General features: G+C 32.6%; 1 protein-coding gene across 1 annotated transcript in view; it reads left to right on the plus strand.

Moving 5' to 3' along the window:
* Positions 1 to 3,647, plus strand: part of PCDH10 (protocadherin 10) — a 59,471-nt gene extending 55,824 nt beyond the window's left edge. Inside the window, exon 5 of the mRNA XM_005555921.5 lies at positions 3,090 to 3,647. Coding sequence (XP_005555978.2) covers positions 3,090 to 3,160 — 71 coding nt within the window. The 3' untranslated portion in view covers positions 3,161 to 3,647. The remainder of the gene's footprint in view (positions 1 to 3,089) is intronic.
* Positions 3,648 to 14,440: the final 10,793 nt, after the last annotated feature.

Below are 14,440 nucleotides of genomic sequence, written 5' to 3' on the forward strand. Positions count from 1 at the left end.
GCTTATTTGAATAATTCCATGTGTTAGCAGGGAACTGAAACCACTACTAGGAAACCCAGGATAAGCAGGGCCTGTGCCTGGTCTCCTTGATAAGGAGGATGGTTTGGTTAAGAGACCTCATCTTCTGGAGCAGAGTGGGAAGGGAACTTGAAGTTAGACTTTTTGAGTCCTTCCTCGTGATGCCAACACATAACAATGGGCCTTAATTTTAGGCCTCAGACACTAAGGGTGAGCAGTATCTAGTATGAAAAAGACCAAAACTCTATGTGAACACTTGAAGAATTTAGGTCTTGGTCAGGCTTGACTCTTGCCAAATTTTTCTGTTGTTAAGCTTTGATTCTTTGAAAGGGTTTCCATATCATCTTCTAAACAAAGTGGACCATTTTTGTAAATAAACTTTTCATGAACACAGGATCCCCCAGCTCTTTTGTAAACTTGTGAGATAATCTCTTTGTGATTAAGGTCTGAAATCTGGTATTGTGTAACTTGATGGTCCATTTTTATCTGTGTTGCAGGCACTTTGTCAGCTCTTTCAATCTTCAAACCCAAGTCTTTCAACTTTTGGAAATTTTCTCGAGTTATTACTCTCATCATTTCTTCCCTTATTTTTCTTCATTTTTTTGGATCCTTCATTATTTAGATGCTGAACCTCCTCTACTGCTCTGTCAATTTTCATTACTTTTTCTTTTCTATATTTTAAAAATGTACTTTCTGGGGTATTTTGTTATGTATCTATTCCAAACCTCTACTGAGCTTTTTATTTTATTATTACTATTATTATTGTTACTTGAATTCTAAGTAGTTTTTGTTTTCTGAATGTTCCTCTTTTAAAGTACTTTTAACTCTTTGTGTATGCAATACTTTATTTTATTCATCCAAATATATTGATGACAGTTTATTTTACATTTCATTTTTTCCAGATAGTGTCTCCTATAATTATGTTAGAGACTTTTCATAACGTTTTATGATACTTGGCTGTCATCTCATAATTAAGAATTTAGGTACTCTAAAATGCTGAAGATAAATTCTGCCCCTGTGTGGAGGACTTGTTGAGTATGTTTGTCTGTAGGATAATCTGGCTAAAATTTAATTGGAGAACTCCTGGTCAATATGTTTAGGCATATTTTTCTTCTTGGTCTTGTTAGATAACCAAGAGAAATATTTTCAGGTCTTCTGCCTGGAGGTATAAGGGTATAAGCCTGGGTACTTGAATTCTGAAAACTAACTAGGAAAAAAAATCTGGAAGACCCAAGATCCAGACTTCTTGGTATGACGATTGCACTTTAAACTGTACCTGCTGTTTTCTAATGTAGGAGCGCTCTGTTTCAACCTCCTTAGAGAATAATAAATCTCCTGTCTTCTAACCAGAGGGAATAGTTGATCATCTACATGTGCACAGTTGATGAGGACATCTGGAGGTCTAACTGTTTCTTAATAACATTTTTGGTCCTTTTTATTAGGTTTATTTTTACCCCTACTTCAGAACTAATTTGTGCTATCAATTACTGAGCCTTTGGAATTTTCTGTGGGATAAACCAGGTTTCTTCTTTACACTCTTAGATTCCAGCTAAGGTTTTAAAACTTTTGCAGTTAGTATGTCAATTATACCTTTTTATCTACTTCCAAACGTTCAGAATGTTGTCATAGTTATTTCCTCAATTGTTTGTCTTTCATTTGTCATTGTAACTTTTTCATTAAACTTTTTTTCACGTTCATAAAGTTTTAGGAGGAAGGAATGTTAGTGCATTAATTGACCTCTCCCCTCTCTGTAACTGGGAGCTTGAAAATAATCTATGGACATAATAAGCAAAGTCTTATAAGCGTAACGCAGAATGTCATGTGGAAATTTGATCTTACATTATTGAGAGTTTGAATATGGGATTCTCTTTAGTATTTTTTTTTAAATATTTTTGCTGTTGTTAGGGCTATATAGAAAAGCATTGATATGTTTGAAATTGAATCACAATTTGGAATTAATAACAAATTTTAAATATAAATAATTCATTTATTTCATTACATATCAAAAAATAAAATAATAAAATACGTAATTCATTTTTCCCTATGTCACTATTACAATAACTTATTTTTACTTTTTTTGTAATATCATTATCTTGAAATCTAAAGTAATTTTAAAACAATAATGTTAAAACCAAAGGGGTAATATGCATTGTTATATTTGTTATAGATTAGAATAGTGATTATTTATTCAATTGTCTTTAAGGTTATTATATTATATTACAATATAAAACTTAATATAGCTTTTCTCTCATTGCATTGGTTTATTTACCATATTACTCTATTTTGAATAGCGGCCTGAAATTAGTGTCCAAATACTATCAGACAACTAGCAAGCTTCAGTACTTGAGGTCAATTTAATTACACTGTGCATGACAGAAACTAGGCCATTTGGGCATTGCCTTTGCCACCAGCAATTGACACCTGAGTGTTAATGAGCTGATAATTAAGAGTTGGCACATACAGACACATTTTACTGTTTAAAACTAGGATAACCATATGCTGCGTAACTTCTGTGCTAAGTACTTTGTTAGCTCCAGAATTTACACAATTATATTTGTGAGTTGTGTTTTTTTTTTCAAATTTCAATTTTTCATGTTTAAAAAAGATAAAAACTGTTACTTACAAAATGTAAGTAACTGTACTCATCAATTACAAGTTATGAAACTTTCTAAAACTAGCAAGATTATATTTGGAGAGCAATATATTTGGGGAAAAGGAATGCAGAGTTTGTTAGTAGAATTACTTTTAGTTTAAAACCACATTGACGGAACTTGCATTCTGAAATGCCTTTTGCAATATAAAAAAGTACCTAAAGCAATTTAACATGACTGTGTTTACGTAGGATTGACAGCTTCTGTGATGGCCCATAATGATTTTCACATCCTAACATTGACAGCCTTGAGTAATACCTCTCCCCTGAATGTAGATGGGATATAGTAAACCACCTCTAAAAAATCAATGTGATAAAAGTGAAGTGATTTCACACTTGACATTAGGGTATCGAAATGCTATTGTTTCCATTTTGAAGAACTTCTTATGTACTGTCTTGCTATTTTTTGGATTCCTTGCAGAGCTGTTGTGGAGGCAACTACGTGGAGAGACCCATGTGGCACAAGATCAAGGGCTGTCAACTACCACATGAGTGAGCTTGGAAACAGACTCCCAAGTTGAGCATTCAGATGAAACCACAGCCCCTGCTGACAGTTTGACTGCAACTTTCTGAGAGTCCTTAGCCAGAGGCACCTAGCTAAGCTGCACTAAAATTTTTGAACCACACAGATTGTGTGATAATAAATATTTGTGGTTTTATGTTGCTATGTTTTGGGGTATATTGCCATGCAACAATAAATAGTTAATACATTATGTAGGTGAGAATCTTATTGTCTGATACAGTAATATGAAGTAATATGAAGTATTACAGTAATATGAAGTATTTTTTCTGGTGTGATGTGGCCATTTTCAAAAACAATATGTATAATGTACACATCCTGTTGCTTTACTTTCTCTTCAATTTTCAGTTCTTGCTTACTCCTCTTTTCCTGACCTTGCACACAAAAAATCATCCCCACCATTTTTGGGATTGATCTATTGGCTTAAAAAAAATAAAGCTGTCCTCATCAGATGAAAAATGTATTAACTTTAGTGAATTTTAGTTGTGGGAATTACTTCTAATTTTCTTCTTTGAAACAGTTTGCTTTCCATAGAATCCTCTGTAGGACATATAGCCTTTTATATGCAGATTGGTATAATTATGCTTTGAAATAGCTCTGAATTCCCTGTAGCTTAAACTGAGAACATGAAAGGCCAAATGTTATGTCGAACTGAAGGATATAAAAGTGCACGTACATCAATCCAAAATGAGATATAGAAATGAACAGCTTTCACACAGTGATGTCAGTTTTTGACAGATTATTGAAGGGTCTTTATAAGTGCAGAGACTGCCATGGGTAGCATGAAAACTCTGCCTGGGGATAGCCTTATCAGCTAGTATTTTGTATTTCTTCAAAACCGAAAGGTGAGTAGATGTTAAGCAAAACAAGAGAAATACTCTGTGATGAAAGCATTAACTGTCTTCCCAGAAATGACATCTGGTTTCAAATGGCAAAATACAGTGCGATCTAGTGATGGAATCATCTACCCAATCTGACATTCTAGAGATGGCAGCCTAGATGAGGTGCTTACATTTTAAGGTCGATAGAAAACCGACATGGCAATCTTCACCTCCATAGTGATCCCAGTGACAGACAAAGGCCTCTTCTGCACAGGAGGGGAAACTATTGAGCCGGTGACAGACACATCAAGAGTATTTAAAGCACCCACATTCTGTTTTACTAACAGCAGGAAGATTTAAAAAAAAAATAATGGATTTTTATATGTTCACAACTTGAAATCAATACTATGCTTATTTAAAAACAGATTATAAAGAAACTCAACTTTATACTGGAAGAGTACGTAGTGTTAACTTTTAATATCCGATAATTATCATACCTATTTTGAATTAAGTAAAAATATATCTTAGAATTGTTCTCTTGCATCAGCTATTCATAGGCAATCCATTTTTTTTCTACTTACAGCGCGTATCCTCTCCTGAAATCATATCCAAACAAAGGAATTGAATATCCACATTATCTGGGTTTGTTAGTAGAAAGAAATATTTTTTAAATTTAAGACAAAAATCCCCTTTATTCTAGTGTTTCTAGAATGTGCAGATATTAAGTAGGTACAATTGAAATCAATATAAGAGGAGGGCAAAAATTTTTTGAACAAAGCATACGCTTTGAAACTAATGCTGATTCAAAGGGAATTGTGTATGTGAGGAATACAATACTTAGGTATTCATTCTAAGCCAGGAAATTCTACCAAGTTTTGCACTTTGCAAACTTTATCACTTATAATGTGTAAAGTACGTATTGGAAGGAAATGATGATAACTCAAGTAATAGTTAAGGAAAACATAACTGTTAATTAGCTCTGACACTAAAATTTTTTAAAAACCCAATCTACTAAAATGTTTTTTTCCTGAAATAATTAACATAATGTTTTTAAAAATTAAAAGGTTTCAAACCTATGCCTTAATGTATGCATTAGGTTAGTTCTACTTAATTAATTGATACTTTAGGAAATACACAGACAATATATAATGGATAGCATGATGACTCTAAAATTATTACAAACTGAACTCTCACTTTACTACTTAAAATCATGTGACCTTGGTGAAGTTTTGCTAGTTAACTCACAGACACAAATTATTTCTAATATCTGAACTACGGTCATGAATTAAATTTTAATCAGAATGATGTTAGACAAAATAATTTCCATTTTATAGGGAGAATCCTTTATGATCTGGGGACATACTCATTGCATATATTCATGTGGAATTCCCTGTTCAGGGAAGTTCTGGATAGAAATAAAAAAGCAAAATAAACCGTTAAAATCTTATAATACTCTTAATGACTTATTAAAATTGTTCCTGTCATTGGTGATGGGCAATAGTGGTTTCTAGATTTTATCAGTAGGCATGACAAGTCATCTCTTCTTAAACAAGATATTTAGACCTCATTTTATTCCAGTGAATAAAGGGAAGTAAAGAGCATCTCTACCATGAGTTTTTATACAACTCCATACCAAGATATGCACCAAAAGTAATAAAAACATTTTTTTGTAAGAAAATGCAGCTCCAAACTGGCACAAACTGTGACAAGCATATAAGAATCATTTAAAAATAAAAACTAAGATAGTTCTAAAGTTCAGTGAAAGCTGATACTTATTGAGTGCTCCTTCTGTGACAAGTGCTATGCTGGTCATCACTACACTTACATGAGAAATGTACTATCTTTAATCTGTTTAAAATGATAAAGATGTGAAAATCATGTAAACTTTATTTCTTAATTTTAAGGCTAGTGAGTATTGGAGCTGAGAAGTGGCCTCTGGCCAAATGACACCTGCTGTTAGTTCCCTTAAGTGGTATGGGAAATAAGACAAAATAAAATGAAGTAATTCATCACTTAATGTTTATTAAAAAGGTCTAAAATAGGTATCTTATGTATTGAATTTTAAAGATAAATTATTTTAGATACATTAACCCCTCCCATATTTAAACCAAATAGCTATGTAAAACAAAGTTAGTTCATAGTTCAAATAATGGAAATGATCAAGACTTTAAGGCCTAAGTTGTAGGTTTTATGCTTTTTCCTACATCTCCAGACTATGACAGCATATCTCATATTATACTGTTTGTGTGTGTGTGTCTGTGTCTGTGTATGTGTATTTCTGTGTGTGTGTTTGAGTGAAAGAGAGAGAGAAATGAATTTAGAATAGATGGTAACACTATTGGTAATGAATAGAATAGTATACAATGAAGCACAATATAATACATTGGAATAAAATGAGATCTAAAGATCTTGTTTAAAATTGTCAAATGTATGCTCCCTAAGCCTTCAGTTCCACTAGATTGAGGTTTGGGGTGGAAGTGAAGTATTGGAATTTTTATTTTCAAATGGATACTGCATCCTATATCAATTCCTGAAAGATGTACAATTCCTTAGCTACAGCCTGGAGACAGAACGAGACTCCATCTCAAATAAATAAATAAATAAATAAATAAATAAATAAATAAATCTCGTGAGTCCTTCAATTAAAAAAAAAAAAAAAAACTTATCTAACATTTTTTAGCCTATTATTCCTAATCACTGTTCATGAAACTTTTTTTTTTTTTTATAAAATTAGCAGCTACAAATGAAAGTTATGAGGAACATACTTTGAGAAAGGTTGATTTATTTTTCCATGTATTTTGCAGAAGTGGAAAATTAGGGCCAGAGGAGTGTGACTTAAGGTCCTTTGGCAAACTAGTAGCAGAACTGGAATTGAAATACACAAAGCTGATACCTTTTATGCATACATCAAACTCAGGACATGGAAGTAGATGTCCTGGGTTGCCATCCGTCTTCTAATACTTTAAATCCGTGTGACTTTTGAAAAATCACTTAACCAAACTGTGCCTTAGTTTTTTATTTTATGATTTGTGACTAATTATTTAACTTTCCTCACTGGATTATCAGCACGTTCCATGGAAAATGCATATAAAATTTATATGCATCATGGCTACAATAAATGTTGTAGTATGTTATATATGTTTAGACAGATTATAGAAGAAGTGAGAAGAATTATTACAAGGTACTAAAGGTTCTACATAGCTCCTTTTCATTAAGTTTGCAAACAAAGCTCTAGGATCGTGTTTATGTATTTGTAGGAAGCAAGAGATGGTCCTGTTGAGAATTCATCTTAAGGGAAAAAAAAAAAAAAAACCTTTTGACATTATCATTAAATAATTACATGTCTGACAGGTGAGAAATAATTAAAATTGTGACATGGCTTTGGACAGTATCTATGTGGGTTCAGATCCTGGCTGTATCACTCACTAGTTCATTAATGGAAGTAGCAACAACTATACTCATGAGATTATTGGAGGAGTATTGTATTATGCTGCTAAGAAGAAATAAATGAGACTGGGTAATTTATAAAGGAAAGAGGTTTAATTGACTCAGTTCCACGTGCTTGGGAGGACTCAGGAAACTTACAATCATGGTAGAAGGGGAAGCAAATATGTCCTTCTTCACATGGCAGCAGGAGAGAGAAGTGCAGAGCAAAGTGGGGAAAGCCCCTTATAAAACCATCAGATCTCATGAGAACTCACTCACCAACGTGAGAACCTCATGGGGGCACTGCCTGCATGATCTAATCACCTCCCATGAGTTCCCTGTCCCAACACGTGGGGATTACAATTCAAAATGAGTTTTGGGTGGGGACACAGAGTCAGATCATATTGATTATAAATGTCTCTCTGTAAATTATAACTTGTAATAAGGTGCTAAAAATCTTATTTCTTGGTCCTTATTATATACTTAACAATTATTTTTATTTTAGAAGTCAAAGATAGTCAGATCTCCTACCAGGGACTTAATGATGTCAGTGCTTTTTATTTTCCTATTTGAAGACTTTTTAAGAGAATAATATTTGAGAGAAGGAGATAGATTGTTAAAAGCACATGAAGATAATACAAATTGCTTATCAGTTTAATAATATTTGACTTTAGAAAAGAATCTAAAAAGACTATAATTATAAGAATGTTAAAACACCTTTAAAATCTCTTTTTAATAGCATTCATGTTTGGTTATTTTTTCAGAAAAATATTGCTTATCTTCACCTGTTCCTTCGTTTCTCTACATCAGATAAAAGGCAGTACAAATTTTATATCAACTATGTACACTTTACTATAAATGTCTTTGAAGTTTACCTAACTATGCCTTGAATACCTGTGTAAGAGGAGCTTTAGCTAAGTGTTCTAACAATTTGTAATTCTAATGACTTTTGTAAAATTATTTTCTATTATCAATATATACAGTTTTATCTACTTGCTGAATAGTCTTTACGTGGCAGCCAGGTGACCCAGGAACACATCAATAACATAAAAAAATCATCTTATAAATTAACTTTTAGCAAATAAATTATTTATATCAGGGATTACCAAAAATAATGTTTATTCATATGTTTTGAATAATACAGAGGAAAATAAAATTAATGCCTTATCTTTCTCCATACATGGATAAAACACATTTTATTTATTTTACTGTTGTAGAACATTCCTTTTTTTAGGTAATTTATATAGAAGTACAATGAATACAAACATATGATTTATTTTTATTTCACACTTTAATATATTCTAGCTCTCTTGATCAGAAAGTGTGAATTCTAAATAAACATGCTTTTACAAAGTTGGGTCCAGGAAATACATGGTCACATTCTGTACAGTCAGCTTTCTGTATCCATGGGTTCCATATCTATAGATTCAATCAACTGTGATGAAAAACATTTTTAAAAACTAAAACAATAAAAATAATAAAACAACAAAAATACAAATTTTAAAATACAACATAACACCAATTTATATAACATTTACATTGTATTAGATATTATAAGTAATCCAGAGGTGATTTAAAGAGTATGAGAGTATGTACATAAGTTATACACAAATACCACACCTTTTATATAAGGGACTGGATTATCCTTGGATTTTGGTATCCATGGGGGTCCTGGAACCCATCCTCCACAAATACTGAGAGATGATTGTATATACTGAGTGTGGGTATGTGTATACACACATATTTTATACACACATATATTTCTATTTTTGTATATATATACACATACATATTGTTATGTAATGGTATTTTACCAAATTATCTAAAAGTATATCTATTGCTCTTCAGAAATAGTGTGAAAAATAATACTATTTGTTTAAAAACAGATTATTAGTAAGTAATTGATTTGCATGTAATCAAGGCCAATAAGGAGCTCTTGAAGACACTGATAAATTATATTCATCACTTATTCTTAATTAAAAAGGAGATTGAAATAACACCTCAGAGGAGAGAAAGGAATTAATGTAAGTACTGGAAAAAATTATGATTTTTTAATTTTATTACAGAAAGGCTTTCTAACATGATTTACATGATTAATATTTGATGTGTGCAATTATCAGTAATAGCAGGTCATATAACAACGTTTTCAAGTTTGAATAACTCTAGTATGTGTATATTCCAAAATCAAGAGACAAGGAGTTTTAAGCAAATTTGATAATCTGAAAGATATTCTCTTAGTAACTCTATAGTTAGCTACATTTCATTGTTTATTATCACATATACTTCTATTCTCCTTTCTTTCCTTTACATTGTTACAATGTTTCCATTACTATTTTCAGACCTGCCTCACCCACACCATTCAGTGAATAATCTTGCTTTCTAGTTCAGAGAAATAATTTAGGCATCAGAAAAGATTCTGTAACATCCTCTAAGACACTCATAATCTTACCGCACCCATCTTTACATTTTAAGAGAAGCATTTTTGATGGTTATCTGTATTAGTCAGGTTACAAGTAACAGAACATCCACCCACACTGGATTAAGAGAAAACGACAACATTGGTTCAGGTAACTGGAAGGCTTCTGCATGAGTTCATTCAAGGATCCAGATGAGAAGACTAATTTTTAAATTCTATGATTCATCTATTCATTAGTGCTTTGAATCCCATTTCTTCCTGCTTGCCTCCTTGGATGTCCATCAATCATCTACTCCTTTTCTTTATCCCCTCCAATGTATTTTCCCTCAGTAAATAAACATGTCCAGTCTATCCAAACTTATATATCCTTCCACAGCATCTAAATTCATTGTTATGTGTAATCTCTCCCTTTGTCTTAAGATACCCTAGCTCAAATATTCAAATGCCCTTTCATTTCAAATCTTCTTTTAAAAGCCAACTCCTCAAACTCAATATATCTGAAAAATTAAAACCTTATTTTGAATCTCCTTAGAACTTTTCCTCTTTGCTTTAGATTTTAGGTCCCCTCTAAAGCTAGCACATGCATAATTCAATTGCTAACTATAATTGGCTTTTACTTCTGCCCACGTTTTAAGAGCTGGTAAGCTTCTCTTCCAACTCAAATGAGTCAAGTCCTCCCCTTACTGAGGCATTATTTGCATGAACATGAAACCGTGATCTTAAGACAAAAATCCTCAAACTTAGAAGGTAGAGCCATTTGTGTTGGACATGGGGTTATGACAAGAAGATATCTGGATATTTGGGTTACCATTCTAACTATAAGGTTCTCCTTTCATATCTAAGATATCAAATAACATTTTAAATGATTTTTGCTGCTAATATTACTTGAACACCACACTGCCTTACAGGTTAAAACATAAACTACTTCATTGTGTATAAAACATTCTCAACTACTTTTTACCCAAAGAACCCCTATTAATTCTTCACTCCTTAATGTGTCATATGATAATTTTCCAGAGCTGTCTTTGACCTATCTAGATTTGATGTAAACTATTGTGATTTGAAAATGAATCAAATAATGACTTTCGGCTTCGGGGAATTTATTATCTAGGGACATCTAAGAACCATATGCAAGTCAGGCATAGTAGGTCATGCCTGTAATGTCAGCACTTTGGGAGGCTGAGGCGGAAGGATCATCTGAGGTCAGAAGTTCAAGACCAGCCTGGCCAACATGGTGAAACCCCGTCTCTGCTAATAATACAAAAATTAGCTGGGCGTAGTGGCGCATGCCTGTAATCCCAGCTACTTGGGAGGCTGAGGGAAGAGAATCTCTTTAACCCGGGAGGCAGAGGTTGCAGTGAGCTGAGATCATGCCACTGCATTCCAGTCTGGGTGACAAGAGCAAAATTCCATCTCAGAAAACAAACAAACCATATACACAATGTTTAGGAATGAGAAAGATAATATGTAAGAATTGTCTAAGATGTACTTATGAGGTAAGAGATTTTGGAGTGAAAGCAGGCAGAGGAGAATTTATTTGTAAAGGTTAGATTTAAGTAGAGATTACAGAAGACAAATGAAACTCAATTACGTGTGTGTAGATTACCTCTATTGTAATTAATAGGTAATAAATATGTATGCTCCTGCCATAAGTGTTGTGGTGGGTAGTACTTCACTTTATTTTGTTGATGTGATAATACTTACATATTAAGGCAATATGTTGATGAAATAAAGAATTTAATATAACAACCACAGAGGAATTTTAAATTTGTGTAAGAATAGTTAACTTTTGGTTGAATATATCAGTTACTGTCTTATCTATATATTATCATCCAAATGAACCCTAGATATTTTAGAACAATAAAATGAAAAGCATTTTGAAGTTTCTTTTCCATGTTAACCTAAATTACTATTTTGATGATTACTATTTAGGAAAACTTTTATTTGCAGGGTTTTGTTTGAAATCCTCTCACAATCAGGAACTACAAAGAATTCATTTTTTTTTTTTAACCCAGGAGCTTAGTGTCATGCCCAGTGCTTAGTACAGTTTAAATAAATATAAATTGAAAGGATTTGTGAATAAAGCTACTCAATTCAGATTGATGTTTTGCATTAATCTGAGCAGTAATGTATTTTTTTTTATTATGCCGTAAAAGCAGAGACAAATTAACTTTGGAGCAGAAGGGGTACCTGGATAGCTTTCCGATTCCTTTTAATTATATCTTCCTAATGTGACTTAATTGTCTTTAATTAAGTGATGTGACTTCTAGGAATAACTGACATATTCTGCAGAGAAAATTGTACAGATATACAATAGTTTTCCAAAGAAATATTCACTATTTTATGTTATACTTTAATATTTAAAAAATCAAAATATTTGTCATTTTTTTCCTATGGAATCTGCGTGCTCAGTGTGCATGTATCTTTTTTCTTTGGTAGTTTTCTATTTCTTAATAAAATATTTTTTTCTAAATATCTTTTTGACTTAGTCAAAGAGAAAAATTTGGCTTCAAGCAGGACATTCTTATGTTTTTTCTTTCTTTTTTTTTTTTTTCTTTAAGCTAGGGGAGAAACTTGAACAGGCATATCAACTTTAGTTGTAGAAACAGAATGGTCAGTAAATTACCATTGTGCTCATCTGATAAAAATAATAGGAAAGGCAGACAGCAGCATAATCTCTGGAATGTCTTGGGAAAACAATATTTCACACTAAAGGTGGTTTCTGTTATTCATTCATTAACAATTGTTTTAAACAAATCTGTGTTCAATGTTTGGCTTTGCCACTCTCTGTCTTTGTAACTGTGGGTAATCTCCCTAAGCCTCAGAGCCCCTAGATAAATTTGGGTTTGTAATGACTTTTCTCAAGCATGGTCACACGAACATATTACAAAGTGACAATAAACTGTTGCTCTGATATTAAATGATGGCAACAATAGTGATTTTTAAGTGAGCCACTACTACAGGTCCTGAGATAAGACCATGAGATTCAATAAGTAAGACAGCTCTGGAGTTCAAAACCTAAATTCTGGCTGGGCATGGTGGCTCATGCCTATAATCCCAGCACTTTGGGAAGACGAGGCAGGAGTTTGAGACCAGCCTGGCCAATCAATATGGTGAAACCCCATCTCTAACAAAAATACAAAAAAAAGCTAGGAGGGATGGTGTGCGACTGTAAGACTGTAACCCCTGCTTCTTGGGAGGCTGAGGCATGATAATCACTTTAACCCCAGAGACAGACGTTGCAGTGAGCCAAGATCATACCACTGCACTCCAGTCTGGGCTACAAAGTGAAACTGTCTTAAAACAAGCAAACAAAAACTTATATTCTAATGTTTCATTATGCACAAATTTTCTATAATTGTGAAGAACACCAAAATGCAAACCATCGAGGATCGAATTGCCTTCATCTGGTCTGAAAAATTTATTTTCTCCTTATATCAGATGGAGCAGAATAGCATCGTTTCTGGCTTGAATTCAAAATTTAGCAAAATAAGCTTGGAGTACAACCAAAGAGAAGCTGTATTCCTTCATTTAGTCATCAAGTATATCTTATGTTACATACTGTGTTTTAAAGCAGGCAATCAGAAATGAGTTTTTAATATTTTCTGAATTATAAGTGAGGCAGAATGCTGTTAGTCACTTCACACTGAAGGTTAACATCTCTAAAGTAAGTTGCAATTGACAACAAGGATGAATTGCAAAAGATAGCCAGTCATATTTCAAAATTCCCAGGAATTTACTTTGTTTTCAAACTTTCTAGTAATGTATTTTATCTATAATTGGTTAACTATAGCTCATGCTTCATGCAAGTTTGAGAACTTCTCAATAATCATGATATTCACTAACCTTTGTTGAACCTTGACTGTATCCTAATCATGGTGTTAAACAATATACATTACATGTAATTCTTACCACAAACACTGCTGGTCAAAGTACAATTGGGGAAGAAAAAGTCCCTTGTAGGTATTTTAAGCAGGAAAGAATTTGTTAAAGATTATTAAATGGCTCATGTAATCCTGGGTAGTGCTAAAACAGGAGAGATTTTTGGTTGAGATTTTAGGAAAGCCATGTTGTAAGATTAAGTTTCTAGGAGAACTACTGTCATATCTCTGGTGACAGCTTTGCCACTGCCATACTCAAGAAACTACCATAATCAGGAAGATGCCATTACATTGTTGTAAGAAAAGTTTTATCAAGTAAGACACAAAAATTATTGAATTATTGAATTTCTCCAAATTATTGAGTTCTATATTAATAAAATAATACATTTTTTTGTTTTTACAATATACATGTAAGCATATGGCCACCAAAGAAGAACTTATCCTCTCTGTAGTAAAGAATAATATGCTCGTTACTTATTAGTTCATAAAACTACAGAATATATGTTTCTTGAGCATATTTTCTGGTTTAGGATCTGCTGTGAGCTCCAAGGCAGACAAACTATTCTTTGAGTTTGAAATCAAGTCTAAAATAGAGAAAAATATGAGTAGCCTAATAAAGTTCATAATATATAGACAGGCAAAAAATGCTGCTTTTATTTTCCCATCGAAGCAAGTTAAACATTAGTAGTAATTGATCTTTACACTTAA

Source organism: Macaca fascicularis, chromosome 5, assembly GCF_037993035.2.
Source record: "Macaca fascicularis isolate 582-1 chromosome 5, T2T-MFA8v1.1".
NCBI lineage: Eukaryota > Metazoa > Chordata > Mammalia > Primates > Cercopithecidae > Macaca > Macaca fascicularis.